This window comes from Photinus pyralis, unplaced genomic scaffold (assembly GCF_008802855.1).
Source record: "Photinus pyralis isolate 1611_PpyrPB1 unplaced genomic scaffold, Ppyr1.3 Ppyr1.4_LG7, whole genome shotgun sequence".
NCBI classification, from domain to species: Eukaryota; Metazoa; Arthropoda; class Insecta; order Coleoptera; family Lampyridae; genus Photinus; species Photinus pyralis.
This window is the reverse complement of record NW_022170738.1, coordinates 6,856,629-6,879,729: the sequence shown is the minus strand read 5'-3', so window position 1 is coordinate 6,879,729 and position 23,101 is coordinate 6,856,629. Positions and strand designations below refer to the sequence as shown.

Here is a 23,101-nt window from a genome sequence, read left to right as displayed (position 1 = left end):
ACGAACGGCCGGACGGGCGGACAAAACACAAACAATCGACATTTTTTTAATTCTTAAAAAATGCGCTATAAAGAAATTAGTAGATGTCAGGCGTGGAAAAGCTTTTGTAGCTCGGCAGAGTTCTCCTTATTTCACTTCAACGGGAGACGAATGGGACACTGTCTGTCAGAATGTGAACGTGGCGAGAGTAACCTAGTTCGTAAAATCTGTCCACCTTGTTAGAATAATGTATACGGAATGTATCGCGTTTTAAATACATACCTACAAAAACAATTCATGGAGATAATAATATTATCCCTAAACCAGGTAAACATGACCAGGCCGCGCTTCGCATTTCTGTGAATCCCGATACAAATCCCTGGTGGCTGGTGACCTACAAACACTGGAATGATTGTTTCGAACTAAAGAAAAATCTCCATTGAATAAGTCACCACAGACGGTTGCCGTCAGATAGTTCCCAATATACGCATTACGCATCAGCTCTACTGATTACGTTACCTACCAAATACCAATATATTTTCATTGTGAGGAGGCTGCTCAAGCTTCTTCTGATTTATTAATGTCAAATTAAAGGGTTGAATCTATAAAAGAACCATTGTCATAATTAATCATTGATTGTAGTTTTTAACGTAAAATTCAATTTAACCATTGCATAAATATTTAATGATTTAACCTAAAGGGGCAATTAAAGGGCCAATTTTAGGCCTTGTGTATCACATGTAGTTTGAATATTTATGAACCTATTAGTTGCATGGTTGTAAAAGGAAGATCTCCTAGTGAGTTTATAATTTTACTGTGTCTGTCCGTCCGTCCGTTAGCACGAATCTCGAAAATAAACGGCCCGATTACGATGAAACTTTGCAGGTGGATTCTTTATCAAATTTTAAGACTGAAGTTCGTTGGCAATGTAGGCCCAAAAATAAGGAAGGTACTTTTGAGATCTCCGTTAGTTATGAACCGAATTGCATTAAATTCAATTTGGGCCATATAATACGCAATGCCAAAAGTTGAGTGCAATCGATTCAATTCACGGTGCCCTTTTCGCATCTCGACTATTTATGAACCGAATTGTAAACTTTTTTATGTAAGAAAGTAGGTTCCTATTAAAATGAAATTTTATACATAGTTTCAAAATTTGGTTTGCAAATTTTCTTATTTATGAGAAAGCACTTAAATGAAAATTTGACACCACATTAAACATTTGGTTTTGCCTATGCTATAGCTATACCACAGATCTACACATACAAATCTGTGGCTATACCCAGGAGCTCGTTTGCTATATTTGTTTACACGTTTATTTTTAAGAGAAATTGTGCATGATAATAGGTTGCCTCGAAAGGGCCATTTGATTGGTGTTTAAGTTTTCGTTGACTTTGACAGTTATTTGAAATATGTAAGGGTACCTAATAATTGTCAGATAGTGCTGAAGACTCTATGACGTATACTAAAGGTAAAAAGGAAGTCAAATCAATACATTTTTGTATTGAAGAACAAAGAAAATGTGCCTCAGAAGTATCTTGATCTATGTAATATTGTTAGTAATAAAAATATTATTTCTATACAGTGTACCTATCAGATACTATTTAAGTATCTAAATACTATATCTACAAAGTATTTACATGTTACATTTTTATTGTGTGCAACCGAGTTGCAATGCAATGATTAGAATATAATATAATATAATCAGAATCGATCTTGTCACAAATATATGTTTCCAATATAACAAATTTAACGGCCTGGCAACTATGTAAGCGTACCAAGCCGAAATCTATCGTATACAGTACTATAGCCACGACCAAACACAACATAACCTCAATTTGACACACCTGATTCCATATACAACGACTTTTTAGTTAATAGGTAGTAATGGCAAGTTCTATTAAGAAACGTGCGGTGAGCAAACAAACGGACCATGAAGGAGACTTTAAAATGGACGAGGTAGGAAAAATTCAAACCGAAAACATCTACAGGTGTTTCTATAGGAAATTCAAGCCGATTTTGAAGGTCGAAACTTGGAAGTGCAAGATTTTAATGGTATCCGTCAACTCTTGAGACAACTGTTTCTTAAAGAACATGTGGACGTTACACAACTTAGCGACATGCTAATTGCACAAGAAGGAATTGGGAGTGTTTTGAAGCAAAGTTGGAATGAGGATGAAGACGATGACGATGATGATACATTAACAGAAGCACTGGATGTGTTTGGCGTTACTACAGTGTTCAATTTAACTTCTCATTTGGTATGTTTTTTGAATGTCCATATTCTAAAATCTGAAGTGTACCTATTTTTTTTAGGAATCGCCAGTAGTTCAACAACTGTTCGAATTGGTGCAGCGATTAACGACAGAAACATCAGATGAAGCTGTTCGAAACAAAATCAATAACATATTAGAAAGTTCTCAGAAATTAGGACTGTTAATTAATGAACGTTTTATAAATTTACCGCCAAAAATTGCAGATCCATTATTAACATCCCTACAGGCGGAAATGTCGCGTATGGCCAAAAGAGATGATTCTTACAAATTTGATTATTTTGTGCTTATTTGTAAGCTGTACAAATCGAAAGGAGGGAAATGTATGTAAGGAAACCTGCAATAGCCTTATTGCAACTTTTTTTTAATTCTAGCCGATGTTATGTTTTCAAATGCCGAGGAAGAAATTTTTGACAAAGAAGCTGAAGTTAGTATAGAATATAACGTCACATCGCAGTGTGATACTGCTTTAGTGGGGCAATGGGAAGAAGAGGACAGAGAAATGATACCTTACAGACGAATTTTATTTATACAGGGGAATAAGTTTGCGGAAATTGTTCAAAAAGTGAAAGCTTTTGTGTCATAAATTTGATACCTATTAATAAATTTGAGTATGCTAACTAGATTTTGTACTAATCTGTAGATTAAGGACCAAACAAATATGCGAGTAATTACTGCCCCCTGCCCCTAACTTAGACTTGCATTCCATCATAACTTTTGGTAAGGAAAACAATTATATTTAAAAATGATTTCCATTCAAATTGAGTAATATTTTTGACAATATTAGAGGAATGATATGTGTACAAGTCCTACAATTGTTAGAATATATTTTACACTTACTCATTTACATATACCAAATTCGTTAGGACTTGTAGTTATAGTTACATTCAGATTACTTGTAATTTGTAGGCTTGGTACAATTGTATAGTTTGTTATAGGCCCCTGGTGTTTTTCGGGTCAATCTTGCTCTTATAGGGAAACACCCTGTGGTTTTATATTGTTCTTAAAAGTTGACTGAAGTGTTTGTGTTAAAAAAAACATTAGTGGTTACTGGGTTATATTATTATTAACGATACAATATTATACTTATATGCAAGTTGGGTAGGGTACACATAGTGTTGCGCATGCCCATTTTACCTTTGACAAGATAAGGTTGATGTCCAAGTGTAAACTTTACCATACTGAACTTCAGGTAACATAAAATAAATAATCACTGGTAGTTTGTATACTGTGCCCCTTAATATATAATCAAAGTAGTGTAATTTTTTTCACTTCTGCCAGCTCAGCTTGGAAAGAAGTTTGAAAGGTGGGAAGGACATTTCGATCTGAACGTGGTAGGTATGAACGGGACTATGGTGTGGAATCTTGTATTCAGTAGGTGGGTTGTATCTTTCTTAAGGCAGGCCTTCACGTACACAGTTCGGTTTGAGCTTTGCCCCTACAAACATTGCCCAACACGAATTCATGCAAAGTTCAAACGTGAAGGGAATGATATGATATTTTATCTAGTTATCATTTGATAGTCATTTATCGTTATTGTCAAAGTTAATTTAATTGTCTAGTTGATTTCTTTAAGCTAATAAAAGCCATATTTCCAGTGGTTACAAATATTATATCAATTTTATTAGCTTAAAATAATGATTAACGAAAACCCATCGTCAACTAGTTTTCCTATCACGAGGTATTTACGTCCTGACAAATTTGATGTCGAACCTGATGCTGCAGAAGCGGATGCACAATGGCAGCACTGGAGGTCAACGTTCGAAAGTTTTTTGAATGAAGAAGTTATTAATACCAGATGCATTAAGACGCAAGCTCTTAGTAAATCACCTGTCAGCTTCAATCTACAAACATATCAAAACTTGCGAAACTTACGAAGCCTCAATTGCAGCTTTAGAAGGTATTTATATTAAACCTAAAAATATAATTCTAGCCAGGCATATTCTTTTTAACCGGAAACAACGTGCGGATGAAAACATCTCTGACTACGTAAGAGCTTTACGTTTAGCGGCAAAAGATTGCTCTTTCGAAACCGTTACCGCTCAAGAACATGAAGAACAAGCAATCCGTAGCGCCTTGATCTCCGGTTTGCTTTCTCGTAAAATCAAAGAACGCCTGCTAGAAAATAAAAAACTTACTCTTGCCGAAGCACTTGACCAAGCTATTGCACTTGAAACAGCTGAAAAGGACGCGCTAATAATAAGTAACAATTCACCGCAAATTAATGCTATATACGAACAAAAACAAGATACAGCATCAAACATAGCAGCGGCTACACAACACCGACCATCACAAACAATACTTGAACCATCCTCACGAGCAGTAAGATGTTGTTTCTTTTGTGGTGGTAACCAGGTAACGTACATCAAAGGTGCCCAGCTTTCCGTGCTATATGTAACCTGTGTTCTAAAAAAGGTCATTTTTCAAATGTATGTGAATCAAGAAACGCTACCAGCAACTCGGCTTCGTTCAAAAACACAGTCAACAGTCTTATCGATGACGGCTCATCTCACTGTAGTACAATATCTGCCGCTTCACCGTCAAGCTTGAAAGGTGCAACTATTCTAATCACGGTGAATGGTTATAAAGCTGATGCTCTTGTTGACACTGGCAGTTCTGTCAGTTTTATAAACAGCAAGATCGCGCGCCTAATGAAATTACGTCAAAAACCATGTACACAGTCTGTCAACTTAGCTTCGCTGAATCAAGTATCAGTTGTCGAAGGTATTTGCTTCGCCAATATCACCATGAATAAACACAACTACAGGCAGATACCACTTCTTATCGTCGATAATCTCTGCGCGGACGTGATCGTTGGACACGACCTACTAAAAGAACATTGTAAAATTGAATTTGAATTAGGAGGTCCCCATGAACCATTACGCATCTGCAACGTAATGCAGTCTTCAGTGCCACCAGCATCTATTTTTACTAATTTGTCACCTAACATCAGACCTATCGCCGTAAGGAGTCGTCGATACAGTATAGAAGACGAAGAATTTATCAAGCAAGAAATATCAAAATTACTGGAAGACGGTGTAATAGAACCAAGCATTTCTCCCTGGAGAGCACAAGTCCTAGTAGCGGGAGGTGGCGCTCATCGAAAACGTCTAGTAATAGACTACTCTATGACTATTAACAAGTTTACAGAATTGGATGCATTCCCATTACCAAACATGGAAACGGTCGTCTTAAAAGTATCGAAATACAAAATCTTCAGTCAGATCGACTTAAAAAGCGCATATCATCAAATGACCATTTTAGATAAAGAGAAAGTCTACACTGCTTTTGAAGCCTGCGGACAACTTTACCAGTTTACAAGAATTCCATTCGGTGTTACCAATGGTGTAGCAGCGTTTCAAACATATATATAAGAGAAGTATATATATGGTTTCAACAGAGACATGGAGAGAGGAGATAGCGCATGAAACTGCGCGAAGTGACAAAACAAGGGGGCTGCCATTTTGACACCCATTGAAGCGCGAAATTTGAACAGGACTATAAAGGTTTACTGACGCAACCCAGAGACATCTAACGCAATCTTCATACACTACACTCTATTCGGCAGCAGCTCCGTAGGAAGAAACTAATATCTCAATCCAAATAAACAAAAGAAAATGCCAGTGACGTTGACGTTACAAAATAAACACTTAAACCTCGAAAAAAGCTCTCCTAAACACGAACACACGCTAAAATAACACCACTATAAACACAACATGACACAACGGGTGTAAAAATGGCAGCGCCCATGAGGTCGCACCTAAAGTCACTAAATATAGAAAGTACCGCAATCCATTGGGCTCGTGTGTTAGAGAGAGAACGCATGATTTTTGCCCAAAAATGGCGAAAGTTACCAGATTCTAGTAACTTTAATGTTAGGGATTGTTCCACCTGTTTGGAGATATCTGTATATATTTTTATAAAACATGACAGTACTATGAAGTTAGGTTATAAAAATGACAGCTATTCAGATTTTATTTGTCAATTTTTTTAAGTTGGCAGCAAATTTGCCCAAAAATGGCGGATGATTGCGGTACTTTCTATATTTAGTGACTTTAGTCGCACCCTTTCTTGGATGCGCACTCGTCGATCAGCGATCTCCTCTCTCCATGTCTCTGGGTTTCAAAGGACTCTAGACTTCATCATAACCAGAGAGAAACTAGAAGGTACATTTGTATACTTAGATGACGTGACAGTATGTGGTAAAGATGAGTTAGAACATGAACGTAATCTAAAAAAGTTTATGGATGCGGCGAGAAAATATAACTTAACACTGAATGAAAGAAAATGTGTTTTTAAGAAAACAAAAATCGATCTACTTGGCTATACTGTCGAAAATAACACAATCAAACCAGACGCTGAGAGATTGAAACCCCTTTTAGAACTTCCCGCTCCCATTAAAAACTCAGAACTCAAACGTGCTTTGGGAATGTTCGCCCACTATGCGAAATGGGTTGAAAGATTTTCAAAGAAGATAAAACCTTTAACTTGTGTTTCAAGTTTTCCTTTAACGCCTGATGCTCTAAAATGCTTCCAAGAGATTAAATCAGACATAAAAAAAGCTGCTCTTATAGCAATAGATGATGATGAAACTTTCACTGTTGAAACTGACGCCTCGGATTTTGCTATAGCCGGTACGCTTACGCAAAAGGGTCGTCCAGTCGCTTTCTTCTCTCGAACGCTTTCTAATCCAGAATGTCGACATTCATCAATAGAGAAGGAAGCTTGTGCAATTGTTGAAAGTCTTAAAAAATGGAGACATTTTCTGATTGGAAAACACTTTCTTTTAATTACGGATCAAAAATCAGTAACGTACATGTTGAATCAAAATCACAATAGCAAGATTAAAAATGAGAAGATAATGCGCTGGAGGCTAGAGCTATCCTGCTACAAATATGACATTATATATAGACCAGGTTCGGAAAACACAACAGCAGACGCTCTGTCACGAGTTTGTGCGTACATGAACACCGACAAATTAAAACAGCTTCATAATGCGCTTTGCCATCCTGGAGTAAGTAGAATGTTCCATTGGATACGCTCTAAAAACCTACCGTATATAGCAAATGATGTAAAAGAGATGATTGCATTGTGTCCAACGTGCGCTGAAATTAAGCCAAGATTTTTGAAAGCAAAAGGTCAACTAATTAAGGCTACGTCTCCATTCGAACGCCTTAATATTGATTTTAAAGGTCCTCTCCCTTCTAATTCTTCAAACAAATATATTTTAACGATTATCGATGAATATAGCAAATTTCCCTTCGCTTACCCATGCAAAGATATGACCTCATCCACAGTCATTAAATGCCTGAAAGACCTGTTTCTCACTTTTGGCCAGCCTCTTTACATACACAGCGACAGATAACCTCATTCATGTCTGAAGAATTTAAAAATTTCCTAAAAAACTCAAACATTGCATCCTCAAGAACGACGCCATACAATCCACAGGGTAATGGTCAAGTGGAACGTTTGAACGGAACACTTTGGCGTACTATTCAGCTCAGTCTACGTTCAAAGAGTTTGTCAATTGGAAACTGGGAGGAAGTCCTTAAAGATGCCCTTCATTGTATCCGATCACTTCTTTGTACATCGATTAATGCTACGCCACATGAAAAACTATTCACGTACCCTCGAAGATCACCAAACGGGGATTCGCTACCATCATGGCTTTCAACGCCTGGACCTGTTCTAGTAAAAAAGAATGTCCGTCACTCAAAGACTGATCCCGTAGTAGAAGAAGCTGAACTTATCGAGAGTAATCCTTACTACTCTTTAATTAGAAGAGCTAATGGAGAAATGTCAACCGTGACAAATCGTCATTTAGCGCCCTTCCCAAACAACGTTGACGAGGGTGAAGATGACGTTAGTCTTGAAACTTCAGAGACTGAGGCCTCACAAGAATTACAAACTTCTGATGGATCTTCGACGGAACAAGAGGTTAGAAGGTCTACTCGAATTAGAAGGCCACCCTCGCGGTTTCAAAACTTTGTTGTAGAAAGTGGAATTGAAAATTCTACAGGGGCAGAAAATTCTGCAGAAGAAGAAAATTCTACAGGGGAAGAATGATATGATATTTTATCTAGTTATCATTTGATAGTCATTTATCGTTATTGTCAAAGTTAATTTAATTGTCTAGTTGATTTCTTTAAGCTAATAAAAGCCATATTTCCAGTGGTTACAAATATTATATCAGGGAACGAACGAGGTATATTCTGCTCGCCAGCGCCCAGCATTGCTGTCATGCGAAGCGAAGTGCGTACGCGTACATGAAGTGAAGGGCTGCCTTTTTAGTCGGTCCTCCAGCAGGGATACTGCGCCAGCATGGGTGACGCCATCAGTAGCGACGCGCTACTGTAGCCATATTATACCAAGGAGCTTAGTTAAAAAATAAAGGAGACAATTTGCCATATATTATGAAAATAGATTAAAAAATTAGGTACATTAAAATATATTATGAAAACTGATTGCGTGGATTTGAGCAACACTGCACTGCACTGCTACAAAAGCGATAAGAGGAAGTGAGGGACTCTCGGTCTCGGGACGCATTGGTTACATTACGGGACATATTTATTAATGTTTAGAATACTGGATTGTATTATTTCCATTACAGGACCGTCTTTTAATTTAAGTAAAGTTTATGCGCGTACGAAGTCGCGAGGTCAAAATTTAGTGTTCAATAAACTTTATCTACTAGCTACTAGGATTTTCCTTGTATGAGAAATGATCCCCTGTATATCTGATATTTACGAAAAAAATTACCAAAACAAAGGTCAAAAATCATATTGCAGCATGTTTTTGACAGCGAACTGACAGTGACAGTTGAGTAAAGAGAGCTAAATATTTATCAGTTTTGGTTTATAGCTCTTATCATTTATGTTAACATTTGTATAACATTAGTTTTTGTTGTGAACGTATGGTTCGCTCACTCTGAAGATGTAGTATAATAACAATATGTTGAGAAGCGGAAATTTCACATGTTGTGATCGCCTAAACTGCTTACATAAGTAAACATTGAATTATTACTGACCTAGTGGAGGTATCCTTGGGATTATGATTGATTATTACTAGTAACAAAGCACCTAAACGTCTTAAAATGTGGGTTAAGCCGCAAGAAGTACTTTTAGCTACGGCGCTATGGTAAGGCTCTTTTACTGTATGTTTCGAATTTATTAACGATTCGTAGGGTAACGGAGGAAACTACAAAATACTTTATTTTACAACATCGCAAAGGTCATGGTAACTCGAAGGGGTTGTCTTCTTTACTGGTAGGAACAATGGATAGTATTTTCGATAGTAAACCACCACCTTATCGAATCTTACATCAAACGCCGACCTCCGAAGTCTATTGGTGTATGAACTTTTTGATTAATAAAATGTTTTATTATCTTTCTTGTTTAGTAATTGCCTGTTCAATGACGAGGCAAGAAATATTGAAAGATTGGGAGTGGTTGTTTAACAATGTATACGAGACATTACGGACATTCGATAATGAGGACGACATCACTGATTTTGTCAGTTGCAAAATAGAATCGATAATAGCAGTGCGACAAGATCAAGATATTGATGGTGAGAGTGTTTGAAATCTTCCTCGGATTTTAAGATTATCTAGTTGCTGATTGTGTTATCACGCACCCTAAACTAATCTGCCATGTGTATTTTGCTAATGAACGCAGTTACAAGTTGTTTTGAAACCACAATCTAGGTACTTTACTGTTTAGAAAATCTTAAAATCAGTCTCAATTAACAGAAAATCTGCAAGGACCATTATTGTCACCAGCAACTATTTGAAAAAGTCCCTTTTTTTATTAATAATTAATTGACTGGAAATCGCTTTAAGTAAATAACCCTATTCAGTAAACTATTATTATTTATTGCAATTGAATGAGAAAGGTCAAGATTATTATCTGTTTTTATGTTTGATAATAATAATTTGTCTGCATTATTTTTTGTAAACTTCTTAGTCGGCTGTGACATTGATAGAGAAATTGTGACAATATGAAGAGCAAACAAATTTTAAATAAAAGATCTCTTCCACTTAATCCCAGATCAAATTTGAGTTTAGTTTTTATTGTTGATGTATATTGAATACAGTGTGTCCTAGGTAAAACGCACCATAGTGAAACGGCATGTATTTTTTTTGCGAAGGATTCACAAGGCCTTTGAAATTAGCGTTCAATTTACTACTCCAATCTCTTTCTAGCATCAGGTAAGCGCAATAACGTACGTTGAACGCGAACTGCAAATACATATCAAAGGCCTCCTGGATCCTTCGCTAAAAATACATTAATTCTGTTTCCTTATCAACCTGGGACACAGGGTGTGTAATTGTTATTTTTATTCCAGATGAGGATACCAAGGCCTTTAAAGCCACTTGTGATAAATTTCATCGATTGTTTATTATTCCTCAGGAGGAGAAATTGGTTAATTATTATTCATGCAGGTAATTGTATGCATTATTTTTTCTGCTGTTTAATTTTTCGGAAGTACTCAAGTATTTTTTAACAACACTTGCTGCTTGGGTATTTTTTACAATGTTTTCTAAATAAAGCTGGCACTATTGTTTTAGTATTGAAGTTATACAGTCAGTTATTTAAATTAGAAAATGTGCAGAATTTGTGCTCAGGATCAAATTAGAAAAGTCATTGATCATTGGGTTATCGCAATACCTACTTAACAAAATACTTTTTTTATAGAAATAAAAAAGTTCCTTTTCCTAAATTCAACATGAGGTTTTGTATTTAGAAAATGGGTTAAACGGTAGAACAGATGGTAGTGTATAGGAATACACTACTATTCTGAACCTCGCCCTTTTGGTTTAACTGTGTTTCTGTGTTTTCTTTTTAGTTTATTTTATTTTATACTTATTTTGTATTTGTTTGCGTTCCAATAAATGACGATATTCAAAAACAAACTTACATTTAAACAGTTTTTGTTAAGTGTTTGATTTATTGTTATCTACACTCTCTTAACTGTCTCAATTATATACGGCAACTGGTTTCCTTATCAGGGGCTAAGCTAAGACGGCGATAGAAATTAAAACATTTGGTTTATCTTCTATTTCTCACTTCTAAAAGAAATAAATATATCTGGAAGCTACAGTTTCTTAGTAACGAAACGCCCAATTATTTGTCAATAAATATCAGGTGGTCATTAAAGCTGGTAAACTACACGGTGGAAAACGGGTGCTCCTGTTCAACCGTTTTAATCAATTTTATTGCACCAAGCCAAGTGATTTACGTATTGGGTTCTAAAATAAGGATGCCCGGTGAACAAGTACTTCCTATTAATATTTTCAAAAGATATTTAAAAAAGGACATGTTTCAAAATCGGTTGGGGCATGCACAGTATAGTTATGCTTATTTTGTTATGTTAGAAAAAAGTTACCATTGTACTGAAAAGCTGTTGTTCTTTCAGTTATTGGAAAGGAAAACTGCCGCGGCAAGGATGGCTATACCTCTCTGTAAATTACCTGTGTTTCCACGCTCTTATATTTGGCATAGACACAAAACTTGTGTTACGATGGTCAGAAGTGACTGAATTGGGTAAAACGAATGGCATAGTATTCCCAGATTCAATTAGGATAGCGACAAGAGAGAAGGAATACCATTTTAGTATGTTTTTAAAAAAGAACGAAACGTTTACATTAATGGAACAATTAGCTGATTATGCTGCAAAAAGGTAGGGACAATATTGACCGTAACATTTCACCAATACTTAATTTCAGGTTAATAGACGATAAAAGATGTTTCAATGAGGATAGAGACTTATTAAATAAACTTAGGTAAGTAAGTTATTCTGATTTGTTACATTTTCAATAAAGGTATGTTTTTAACAGCAAAAATGTACCGAAAAAGGCGTCATTTTTGAAAAGAGATCTGGATGCTCGTTCACATTCAGAAGCGTATAGACTAATGTTTAGGTTACCGACCACGGAAAAGTTGGATGGTTCCATTGATTGCACGTTAATGACGCCATACAATAAAAAACATGTTAATGGTCGACTATTTTTGTCACAGAATTACATTTGTTTTGAAAGTAGGGTAAGATATCATTCGTTTCTTACAAGACTCGCTCATTCAGTTGAAGTTCATAAAATTTTATTTCCTATAAAACTTGTTAAGAAGGCCTTGTATTCGTATTCAACATTTGTAATTAACTAATAAGTCCTTATGGAATACATGCCAATGAACTAGCTGTTTTTGAATGTATCACGGTGGCTTAGCTAAAGCATTAAAGCAACAAATTAGTAGATTTTACGAGATTGGAAGTGATCTACTTTCCAATTAAGATTTGTTTCTTTGTTTTAGGTTTAGGTACATACATTAAATTTGTGAAAATGGGAGGGGGGGGGGGGGCACCTTTGTGTTGAAACCGAAATGTATAATCATGTTGGATTAAATTTGGCGGTTGACAACGAAACATGTTGAAGCCTTTGTTTAGAAAGTGCTTGTTTTGATCCCCTCTTTTTTTTACATACTTATATGTAACACCTTGTATAGTAGTTAGGTAAAGAAATAGGTACATTTTTTAAGCATTTTGCGGTGTCCTTCCTAAAAAATTAAAAAAAAACACAAAGTTGTGTTTTATTCATTTATACAAAATAAATAAAAGTATGCCAATATAATTTTTGTGATTCATTGCCCATACAAAATGATCAACGGATCACAAGAATCACACGAATTTTACCAAAATGGAAAACAATATAAGAGTTATGTGTTTGCATTTTAAGATATTCGGCTTAGATTGACCAATTTTGCCTCTGTTATAAGAGCTCCTATCACCATGATAAGATGGTAACAATGTCTATAACCTTAGCCACTAATAACAGGGAGAGAGAGGTTATTTTTTTTCACAAAGTTTTCCACTGAGGATGTGACTAGCATATCAAGCTTCAATGTTGCCAGCTTTCAAAGCTAAGCCGCCACACTAAAGGTAGACCCATAGCTCTCCGTTCATACGTTTCCATTTATACTTTAGCTGAGCCAATCTGAAGGCAGTAAAATTTTAAATCGTACGTCGTCCGTTTATGACGGAAAAGTTGGTTGAAATTGAACAGTTACGTTTTCATTGGTCCGTTTTTAACAAGAGTGAGGTTTTAAATGTGCTAATCGTTTGACGGATCAACACAATGGATGAATGGAGAGCTATGAACCCACCTTTAGTCATAGCTTTCATTTACACGTATTTCATGTTATTCATTCAGCAAAGCTTAATTATAAATCTTCATTTGCAGGTAAAGTCGTTAGTCAGTTTAGTAATTCCACTTCGTGACATCAAAGTTGTAGAAAATATAGAAAATAATGTAAGTAATGCGATGCTCGATAAGGCAATAATTGTTACGACAAAGAATGAAGTGGATAAAACCAATTTTTTATTTGCTCAAGTCTCTGATAGAGATTTTCTCGTTAGAAAAATATCTGAACTTTTATCAAGGACGCAAGCGCCTTTACAGTAAGTTTATTTCAGGATTTAATGACAAAATGACAAGGGAAAGGAAGTTCAGTATCCTTTAGTATTGAAATTTCAAGCAGATGCAGGTGAAATAATATATTTAAACGTACTGAGTGTATTGTTCAAATATCTATTCTCATCATATCAGTATTGAATAAAATATTAAAAGAAACTCTAGACATGCAACATACATTGTATGGCCTTGTCAATTGGTTTTGAGGTTAGTCAATTAGAGATACTTTTTATATGTTTATTATAAACTCAGGTGAATTTTATTGGCTCGTCAAACTCCAATCACATTAAGTGCATCAATTTCAACTGTAATTATACCTATGTAGTAAAAAAATGAAGTATGGTAAACTCATTCATGATTAGCAGTTCCTGCTTTTTCATGTGACGCGTTCAGTAGCTATTTTGTTCCTTCAAACGTTCAGGTTGTTTACAAAAAATATAAACTGAAACTTGCTGTTTTTGATACTTGAGGGGATACTAAATTTCCCACTCCCATTAATGGACGATTGTGTTGAATAGTTACAATGACACAGGGTGCGCATAAATGATTGGAGCAGTTTGATTACCTACTCTCATCTGAAAATGTATCAGTTGATAATGCAGGAGAAACTGTACATTTCACCTACACATATAAAAAGTTAGAACAAAGCTTTTCACCCTAAAGGCTTTCGTTTCGCAATTTAATAAGTATTGATTGATAAGGTAACTAGCACTCCAACCAATAATGGGCTACTTGCAAGGTTTCGTTATTAGCAAAAAATTTGCACAGGTGGCAAGTACTATATACGCCATACATGAGGCGAATACTAATTTTTGAAAAAGATCATTTGTTTTTAAACAAATAGTAAAAACAATTACTGTGAATCCCTTTAAATATGACGTCAGCTGCAAACGCCCTGCCATTGGTGCGACGTCACAACTGTGGTCGCCATATTTGTTTACATTCTTGTGTTCATAGATCCAGGTTTGTAGAGGTCCGCCCGGCCAGGTTTGTTTTGTGTCTTGTGCGCAAAAAACGATAAAGGGTGCATGTGTGTGTGTGGGTGGAGACATGATAGAGAAAGTTCAAAAAAATTAGTACGAATAGTGTATTTTTAGGTGGACTAAAAATTTTCCACATTTAATCTCTTCAGGCAGCCCTTCACGTACGGACTTCGCTTCGAGCTTTGCCTGTACGAACATTGCCCAACATGAATTCATGCAAAGCTCGAACGTGAAGGGACCAGACGAGCAGCACTTTGTTGCAACTTGGGTCGTGTTGACGTTTTCAAATCTGTCGGAAAACTTGGCGCGGCGCGAAGCTATGCGCGCTAAAGTTGCAATGTGTAGTTTGATTACGAGCATGAATACAAGGTTCGAAATAAGACAATATATTCATTATATTGGATGGAATGAGACAGTAAAACTTTCAATGCCACTTTCAGAAAAATGTATTGTAGGCATTTTAACGAATTTAATTTCAACAATTAAGTATAAGTATATTTAATGTCAGCATATGCATCCGGAAGTAAATTTGGTAATCTTCAGAGTGATTTACATTGATTTCTATTAATAGATAAATATGATTGGCAGCACCTCGTTTTTTTATACCTACCACTCCTTTACTCTACTCGATACCTTTTTTCTTCTTATTTTACTTTTTTCATTATGATCTAAAAGAACTACCTATTGCTGCTGCTTGTTTCTTACTTATTACCCTCGTATTACCCTCATTAATCTGCGTAACGTAACTACACTTGGCGTACTTCGAACAAGGACTGCACGTGAAGAGTAAAAATTGTACTCGTGCAATGCTCGCGAGTATTGCTGTCATGCAAAGCTCGAAGCGAAGTGCGTACGGGAAGAGCCGCCTCAAGACGTGCCGTCAGAAAGATATCGATATATTTCACGGTACACAGGAGAAAACGTAAGCAACAACAAACGCATACGCTACGTCGTCGCATTGAAGTATACATGCAAGTATACCGCCACTGAACTTTTACACAGTTGTGACGTCACAACCATGCCCGGCAAAATCTAGCGTTTAAAATGATTTCCAAGCGCGCGAAAAACTTATCTTTAGATAATTTAAAAGTTTGTGTGTTTAGGATTGTGAAATTTTGCATACTGGTATTTCTTTATGTTCCGCATTGATTTATCACATAAATAAAAAATGTGAAAGTGGCCCATTGTGTTTGGGTGTGCATGTATCATCTAAGTCCGAGTGCACGTTTTATTCTTACAACAACTTCAAACCCTACCATTGCATCTTGAGTAGTGTGGCTATAAAAGATTCGTCAAATCGCTCCAGATATTTATACGCACTACATTGAATGGCTAGTGGGTACAGGTTGTTTATAAATTAAACCAAATGCTTGTGGCGATTTCCCACAACTATATTTTTGAAGATGTACACAGTTATTCTGTGTTGGATTGAAACAATTGTCGTAGTGTTGTAGTGTCTGAATAGTTCTATTCTAAATCTGAAGGTACTTGTCTACTAGGTTCACCTCCTTACTCATATCCATATGTCATATATATTTCCCACACTAGATCTTTGTTTTTTCACTGTTGCATGATCTTGAGACACTGGTGTTGCTTATTTGGCAGCCATCATACAAATTTGTAAAGTATAAATTAAAACTTTATTTGTTGTTGGAAATCGCCATTGTTATTTACATTTGAAACATCCTGTATCTAACGAAAAATTATAAATACGCCAATATTTCTCATTAACTATGATGGTTTCCAGCTCCTTTGAGACCATGAGTATGAATAGCAATGGCAGTAGCGGCGACGCTCAGTCGTTCTCCTCTGCAGAAGAAATAACATCTTGGAAATGTCAGCCCCCGTTAATGACCTTGTTTCCACTCAGTCCCATATTTGATGTGTCGAAGAAGCAGAAGGAGAGAGAAAAGTTGTGGGAATTACACTTTAATGAATTTGGCAGAGGCGTGTCTATGTACAGAACGATTGATATAGCAAAGTTGGTTTTGCAAGGTATACCCGATTCGCTAAGAATGGACACGTGGATGGCGTTCTCCGGTGCGGCAAACGAAAAGGCGACGTATCCTGGATATTACAAGTCGTTAGTTGATCAAGCGTTGCTGAAGCAGTCAACGGCGAACGATGAAATCGAACGCGATTTACATCGTTCTTTACCAGAACATCCTGCATTTCAAAATTCCATCGGTATAGATGCCTTGCGCCGAATTCTATGCGCGTACGCGTTACGCAATCCAAACATCGGCTATTGCCAAGCAATGAACATTGTGGCGTCCGTTCTGCTTATATATTGCGGAGAGGAGGAGGCATTTTGGTTGCTAGCAACCTTATGCGAAAATTTGTTACCGGACTACTATAATACTAGAGTTGTTGGTGCTGTTGTCGATCAAGGAGTGCTCGATAATTTAATTTCCGAACATTTATCAACTCTGCACGTCAAGCTAGAACAGCTAGGGATGATTAACATCATTTCTTTGTCGTGGTTTTTGACAATATTTTTAAGCGTAATGCCTTACGAGAGTGCAGTAAACGTTATGGATTGCTTCTTCTATGATGGCGCTAAGGTTATTTTTCAAATGGCGCTAATGATTTTGGATTGGAATGAAGACAAGTTGTTAAAGTGTGGAGACGAAGGGGAGGCTATGCAATTATTGTCGGATTATCTGATGGGAATTTATAATGATGATGGAAGAGGTGCTGTTAGAAATAAGGATTATGATAGTCAGAAAAGGGTAAGACATTTCGCATTGTAGTAAAATAGGTAGCTAAGTAAAAATGGCAGACAGCTATATATATGAAAGTAATAGTCTAAGATCCCGCATAAGGCCAACCGTTTACTGAGTGAAATACATTTTTTAGCAATCTTAATTATGTAAAGGTAAACAAACACATTGGAAATGGTTGCCTAAAAAAATTAAGTCAAGAGTACCCTTAATGCGCACTCTTACATGAGTGCTTACACCAAGATGAGCTGATACGCTGCGTCCTTCTCTTACACACGGAACAGTACAGAAATATTAATTAGGTACATCCATTTTAATTAAGGGTACACTTGATTTAATTTTTTAGCAAACCCATTTGCAATGTGTTTGTTTACATATTAAGATAAAAAATGTATTTCACACGGTAAACAGATGAGCGAAGGTTGACTTTATGTGGGGTCTTGTACTACAATGAACACGTTTCGTGTAAAATCCGTTTACATAAATATGGCCAAGGGAAAAGTGCTCTGTGAAATTTATATAAAAATGCCATTCTTATTTGGCCCTTCGGTATATCAGAAATGCAGATTAGTTTTTCTTTTAGAGCATTTCAATTCAAACATTAGTCTATGAATCCTACACCAAGTATGGATCCCTAACAACTGTACAAATAGAACGTCTCCGTCTGAAGCATCGATTACGGGTTGTCCAAGAATTGGAAGACAATTCTGAAAGGAACGTTATTAGAAGTGTTATTAATGATAGTTTCTTTACGACTCACGAGTTACAAGTGAGTTGCTTTGATCTCCAAATTTATACTACGTTTTCTTTCTTCCAGGACATTTTAAGTGTAGTTAGGGAAGAAATTTTAAGTCAAAAGAGGCCAGCACTGGAGAGGTATGACCCCTCGCTGCAACCATATGAAGGCTATAAAGTTGATTTTGAATATTTTAAGTTACTATTTGCAGTTCTTTCTCCTTGGGGTAAAGGAGAACAAGCCGAGTCGTTAGCTGGGAGAATTTTTACTGTAAGTTGTACAAAGTTTAGATACAGATGTAATTTTGATACTTGTTAGCTATTGGATGAAAATCGAGATGGCTACTTGAACTTTAGAGAATTAGTTGCAGCTTTGGGCCTAACATGTACAGCAGATCCAACACAGCGACTGAAGTTGCTTTTTATTGTACACCTTCCGCCATTGTTGTGTATGGCCGACATTGAATCTCCCGTTCGAAATGAATCTGGTGCCGAGATAGCTTCGGAAGCTACTGATTTTTTCGATGTTTTGGAACAACAAAGTGTGACATTAGACACGCTTAGTAGCACACCTGAAGAACCTTCCACGCCTACAGCTTCCGGAATACAGTAAGTATGCTCTGAAATAATTGTTTTGTTGATATTGAAGAAAAAGCCTCATCATGAGTGTAGACATATGCTTAGGAGGTGGCAGCTGTGCTTCAACTTTCTTTTGCCTTGCAGGTATTACGCCAAATAGGAGAAGGTTTGTTTTGAAAATGTAGTTTGACTTTAAATACAAAGACAAGATTTATTGCATTATACTTTTTTATTTTGAAAAATGGATTTGTTTTGCAATTTTTTTAAAGGTTTAAAATGGAAATATTAGGGATTGCGTTTGCTCCAGTTTCCTTTTGGCACCTGTGCTATTGGTTCCTCAGGACACTGACTTGTGTCTTTCTAAAAACCAGTCATTCACCGACCGACAAAAGAGGAAATCTTACCACTAGCACGCCAGAACAAACAAATTCACATGGATTTGGCGTGCAAGATTTCGCAATTTTAATTTCACATTCATCAATTTTCTTTGGGACCGGAGTTGGCTTACATTCATCATTAATGACATTGCTCGCGTCTTCGACTGCTTTTTGTCTCTTAGATGCGCATCGAGGTTGACATTCCACGCAACGTGTGAACCTTTTACTGGTATATCTTGTAGATTTCTTATTAATTGCGACTAAAACAAGTTTTGGTAAAATTCATCATCGTTCATCTTTTGCTATTCACCCCTCTTAATCCCAGATGACATACTTGCACCTCGAATATATGTTTTCCAAAAATCTGAAACTTGAAATTTGTTTGGAAGGGAAGTGACCTTATACATACCGCTTGATTTGATAGAAATTGTGTTGCAATTTACATTTTTTATCGTATTCCCCAATTTTAATACACTATTTAATTTGTTCATGATTTTGTAATGATAATGAAAAATTTGTATGATTTTGACAGTGGATGTGAAGTTATGCAGAGCCAACTACAAACCTTGTATTCTCCAATTTGTCACCTTACGTATTTCTGCTTTCACATCCCCACTCAGTAGTACTGTACTCAATACATTGGTTTGCCTTTTAGATCCCTTGAATCATTGAAGTCAGTGGATACATCAATGACTCAACAGAGTGGAGGCGGAGAATCTACTTGGGAAGTAAAAAGCTTAACCAATCTACGGAATATCGCGCGATGTACTGATAGTAAAAACAATTCTAAATCGGTACCGAAAATGACCCAACCTCACTTTGTTATGCTATGGAAAACCGTTTATGACATTTTTCAAGCACAACCTGACGATCAGGTATAGACCTATCAAAGTTTACAACTCACAACTGTAATAACACCGTAGGATACCTACCATTCCATTGCCAATGTTGGGGTTCAACTGTTTCAATTGGGTGACGTGGGAAAGCAATTTTTCGGAAATCGAGACGAGTCCGATGACAGTCTTGTCGCAGCCGCCTGTGCAGCAATGTACGATCCAGTCAAAGTCGCAGATAACGTGAGTATACATATTCCTTAAAGATAAGCGCGAATAAAACGTTCCTTGTAGTCTCCAGATAAAAACGGTAATCCGAGTCTTAAAGGCCAAATAGAGTGGTACATCACAGTAGAACAATTTTTAGCGTCTGTCTTAAATGCGAAGGAGCTGGCTGATTTCTTCTCAAAACGTACTTCAATCTCTGATAATATCGGCCAGTTTAAAACTAACAGGTTTAACAGATTGCATAGCTACGAAACTCAGTCTAAAAAGGTGTAACTTGATCTTTATGTCGAAGCAGCTTTTAGAGAGCATAAAGTTACTTGATACCTTATTATTTTCTAATTGTTATGGCTATTGACACTTCTATTAGGGAAAAGTTATCGCAAGATGTATAAATTTTATATGAGCTTGTTATATTTTTATACTTTTAATGTGCATATATTGATGTAAAGGAAGTGATAAAGCTTGTATGCATTCCAGAATATTATGTATACACAATTTTATGGTGTCTAACAAATGTACCTATTTTATTAGTAGATTGTATAAAATGAAGTATTGAAGTATTTTTTGTATATTTGATTTGAGTTACTATATTATTAACCTCTATTAAATCATTTTATTGTATGTGTGAATTTTGTAATGAAATAACAGCACAAATACATGTAACAAAATAAATGTCTTATTTTGATTGATTTGCAACTAGAAATCTGATCGTGAAGTTATAGAAATCTGAAATGTCAAGGACTGTGTGTCTATTAATTTCGTACACGACTTGAGAATCGTAGGTACTCTAGCATGACAGGAAATATTCATAGGATTCAGTTCACAAGACTCTCCCTTCTAAGAATACATGAACAAATGGGTATGTATATAATTCTGTCAAGAAAGTACTTTGAATCGATCATTTAAAAAACCCACATAAAGGGATTGTGGGAAGTGGTGCCCAAACCTAAACTGCTGACTATCTACTTAATGTTGTTAGACTGCGATCCATCGACTATTGACAGGCTGCAACTATGTGTGATGCAGGATTAAAAATCCAAATACTTCTCGAGATTGACTCAAAAAGTACGCGCGATCGACCGTTTGAGCACCCCTGGTTTACAGTATTCGGTTTGTTAAATAACCATAATGAAAGGAAGAATTTTGTGCGTAAGAAAAGATAAGAACATATAAAATATGTTATTCACACAATATGCCAGGGAAAAAAGCTGGCATAACAGACAGACACATACAAGAAATTACGTTGGCGTAACTAGGTACCTACATTATTGGAAGCACTGAAACTATTTGTGGCTGTTGAACTTGCAAAAGTAAAACAAAAACACCAATAACCACAATAATATATTAAAACCTCGAACGCGTTTCGACAGCAAGACTGCCATCATCAGCGAATAACTACAATAAAATATAATTACGATACCCTATATTCATTCAGGGCTGTCGCTAGAGGGGGCAAGAAGCTTGCTCTTGATAAAGTCCCTAGATTACTAAAGTAGCGCGATTCATTAGGCCAGTGTATTAGACAAAACAAACTGCTAATTGAGCCAAAATGGCCGTTTGACACTTAGTGTCAGGCCTCAGGTTTGACATTTGTTGTTTTGTATTATAATAGCTGTGCGTACATTCAGGAGAGTACTGCTGTAACCATTAATTCATTAGAGAAGGGCATCTTTTGCAAGAAAACAGAAACCGAGAAAAGAAATAACTAGAAGTGGAGACAATTTTTCGATAACTTTTAATGAAAATCAATTAAAATATTTAGAACGATACGCTCACAAAACTTGCCCTATCCAAGTATCCGCACAATCCAAGAGCGACTACAAAATACATACTTGGTTCAATTTCGCGGTTCCCATACTGAGCCAAAATGGCTGCTATTCGCGCACGGACTTCATAAAAAAAATGAAGTCCGTGTATTCGCGTTACTTTAGTAATCTAGGGACTTTAGCTCTTGAGATTCACTTTGCCCGCTCTTGAAATACCTACAATTAGGCATGCTCATAATTAAATGATATGGGTAAGTAAAGTATATTTCTTAAAAAATTAAGAAAAGAAGAGTGAACATTTCAATCATTTTCGATATTAAGAAAATGTTCTTATTATTTTAATTTATTAAGGGCCGATTCTACAATTACACTTTTACGCAAAATAAGATATCCTTTGGAATAACTGCCATGCCAACATGTATGCCATTGGTTGACACAATGGTACCTAACCAACGCAACCGTCGACATTTATTCTAGGCATAGGTAGCTTATTCTCGGTACCTGTATTGTAGAATCGGCCCTAAATCAATTCAACGTTATGGTATCAAATTATGTGTAGGTACTGATGTATTTTGTAAGAAGAAGTCAGAACCAAAACCAATACTACGTGGGTATTTCCAGAGCAACCTACTCACATAGGCAGATGGAGACTGGTTTTAAAGTCGATACGATACACATGTATCATTTCTTGGGCATCGAGCGTCTTTCTCCCAAGAAAATTGGTGCATAAATAAGGATTTAGATCAATATTTTGCAATAACGTGATGGATGCAGTAAGTGAGTAAGCACTTGAGTTTCTTAAGAAAAGTGATGTATAAATAACAATTTTGAGATTTTTCGGGTAAAGTATTTTGTTCACAAAAAATACGCATGTCATCATTTCTTCGTCATCGAGCGATCGAGTTTGATCTTTTTCCTAACAAAATTGGTGGCTAAATAACAATTTTGACCAATAATAATAATAATAATAATAATCAATAACGAAAACCCGAATCCGATACGATGTTTAGGGACTGAGTTAGGTACAACACGGAACAACAGAGAGACGGACGGAAATGTGAAGTCATAAAGCGCTCCACTTTCGTGGGTTGCGCTAAAAACGAATTTCTTCAGCGGAACAGCAAATTTTAATATTTTACCCGCCCGCCCTGTGGACTTATT

General features: G+C 36.2%; 3 protein-coding genes and 1 long non-coding RNA gene across 4 annotated transcripts; 3 read left to right on the top strand and 1 right to left on the bottom strand.

Moving 5' to 3' along the window:
* The first annotated feature begins 1,780 nt into the window (after positions 1 to 1,780).
* Positions 1,781 to 2,875, top strand: LOC116176758 (protein BCCIP homolog). The gene is made up of 4 exons (XM_031495519.1): positions 1,781 to 1,938; positions 1,983 to 2,240; positions 2,296 to 2,575; positions 2,627 to 2,875. Exons 1-4 carry the CDS (start codon positions 1,867 to 1,869, stop codon positions 2,836 to 2,838), a joined length of 822 nt encoding a protein of 273 aa, XP_031351379.1. The 5' UTR covers positions 1,781 to 1,866; the 3' UTR covers positions 2,839 to 2,875.
* Positions 2,876 to 3,889: 1,014 nt separating this feature from the next.
* LOC116175570 (uncharacterized protein K02A2.6-like) lies at positions 3,890 to 7,617 on the top strand. The gene is made up of 4 exons (XM_031493749.1): positions 3,890 to 4,073; positions 4,144 to 4,455; positions 4,734 to 5,607; positions 6,372 to 7,617. The coding sequence occupies exons 1-4, from the start codon at positions 3,890 to 3,892 to the stop codon at positions 7,615 to 7,617; spliced, it is 2,616 nt and encodes an 871-aa protein (XP_031349609.1).
* A 1,428-nt stretch (positions 7,618 to 9,045) lies between these two features.
* LOC116175766 (TBC1 domain family member 9) lies at positions 9,046 to 20,795 on the top strand. The gene is made up of 15 exons (XM_031494049.1): positions 9,046 to 9,389; positions 9,436 to 9,602; positions 9,651 to 9,818; positions 10,596 to 10,692; positions 11,667 to 11,930; positions 11,977 to 12,033; positions 12,088 to 12,292; positions 13,486 to 13,703; positions 16,447 to 17,431; positions 18,006 to 18,191; positions 18,240 to 18,428; positions 18,477 to 18,766; positions 19,769 to 19,988; positions 20,037 to 20,189; positions 20,241 to 20,795. The coding sequence occupies exons 1-15, from the start codon at positions 9,346 to 9,348 to the stop codon at positions 20,445 to 20,447; spliced, it is 3,450 nt and encodes a 1,149-aa protein (XP_031349909.1). The 5' UTR covers positions 9,046 to 9,345; the 3' UTR covers positions 20,448 to 20,795.
* Positions 18,947 to 19,774, bottom strand: LOC116175767. Its single transcript, XR_004146350.1, has 4 exons — positions 19,523 to 19,774; positions 19,424 to 19,477; positions 19,141 to 19,373; positions 18,947 to 19,096 (listed from the first exon to the last, which is right to left on the bottom strand). It is a non-coding gene; the product is annotated as an uncharacterized LOC116175767 (long non-coding RNA).
* Positions 20,796 to 23,101: the final 2,306 nt, after the last annotated feature.

Bases quoted from the DNA above. Each gene is read 5' to 3' on its own strand.
- LOC116175766 (XM_031494049.1), top strand. From the start codon at position 9,346: ATGTGGGTTAAGCCGCAAGAAGTACTTTTAGCTACGGCGCTATG. The intron at 17,432-18,005 runs GTAAGACATTTC...TTTTTCTTTTAG, and splicing joins ATTATGATAGTCAGAAAAGG to AGCATTTCAATTCAAACATT. The intron at 20,190-20,240 runs GTGAGTATACAT...CGTTCCTTGTAG, and splicing joins CAGTCAAAGTCGCAGATAAC to TCTCCAGATAAAAACGGTAA.
- LOC116175570 (XM_031493749.1), top strand. From the start codon at position 3,890: ATGATTAACGAAAACCCATCGTCAACTAGTTTTCCTATCACGAGGTAT. The intron at 4,456-4,733 runs GTAACAATTCAC...TCAAAAACACAG, and splicing joins AAAGGACGCGCTAATAATAA to TCAACAGTCTTATCGATGAC. The intron at 5,608-6,371 runs GTTTCAAACATA...CCATGTCTCTGG, and splicing joins GTTACCAATGGTGTAGCAGC to GTTTCAAAGGACTCTAGACT.
- LOC116176758 (XM_031495519.1), top strand. From the start codon at position 1,867: ATGGCAAGTTCTATTAAGAAACGTGCGGTGAGCAAACAAACGGACCAT. The intron at 1,939-1,982 runs GTAGGAAAAATT...GTGTTTCTATAG, and splicing joins GAGACTTTAAAATGGACGAG to GAAATTCAAGCCGATTTTGA. The intron at 2,576-2,626 runs GTATGTAAGGAA...TTTTAATTCTAG, and splicing joins CAAATCGAAAGGAGGGAAAT to CCGATGTTATGTTTTCAAAT.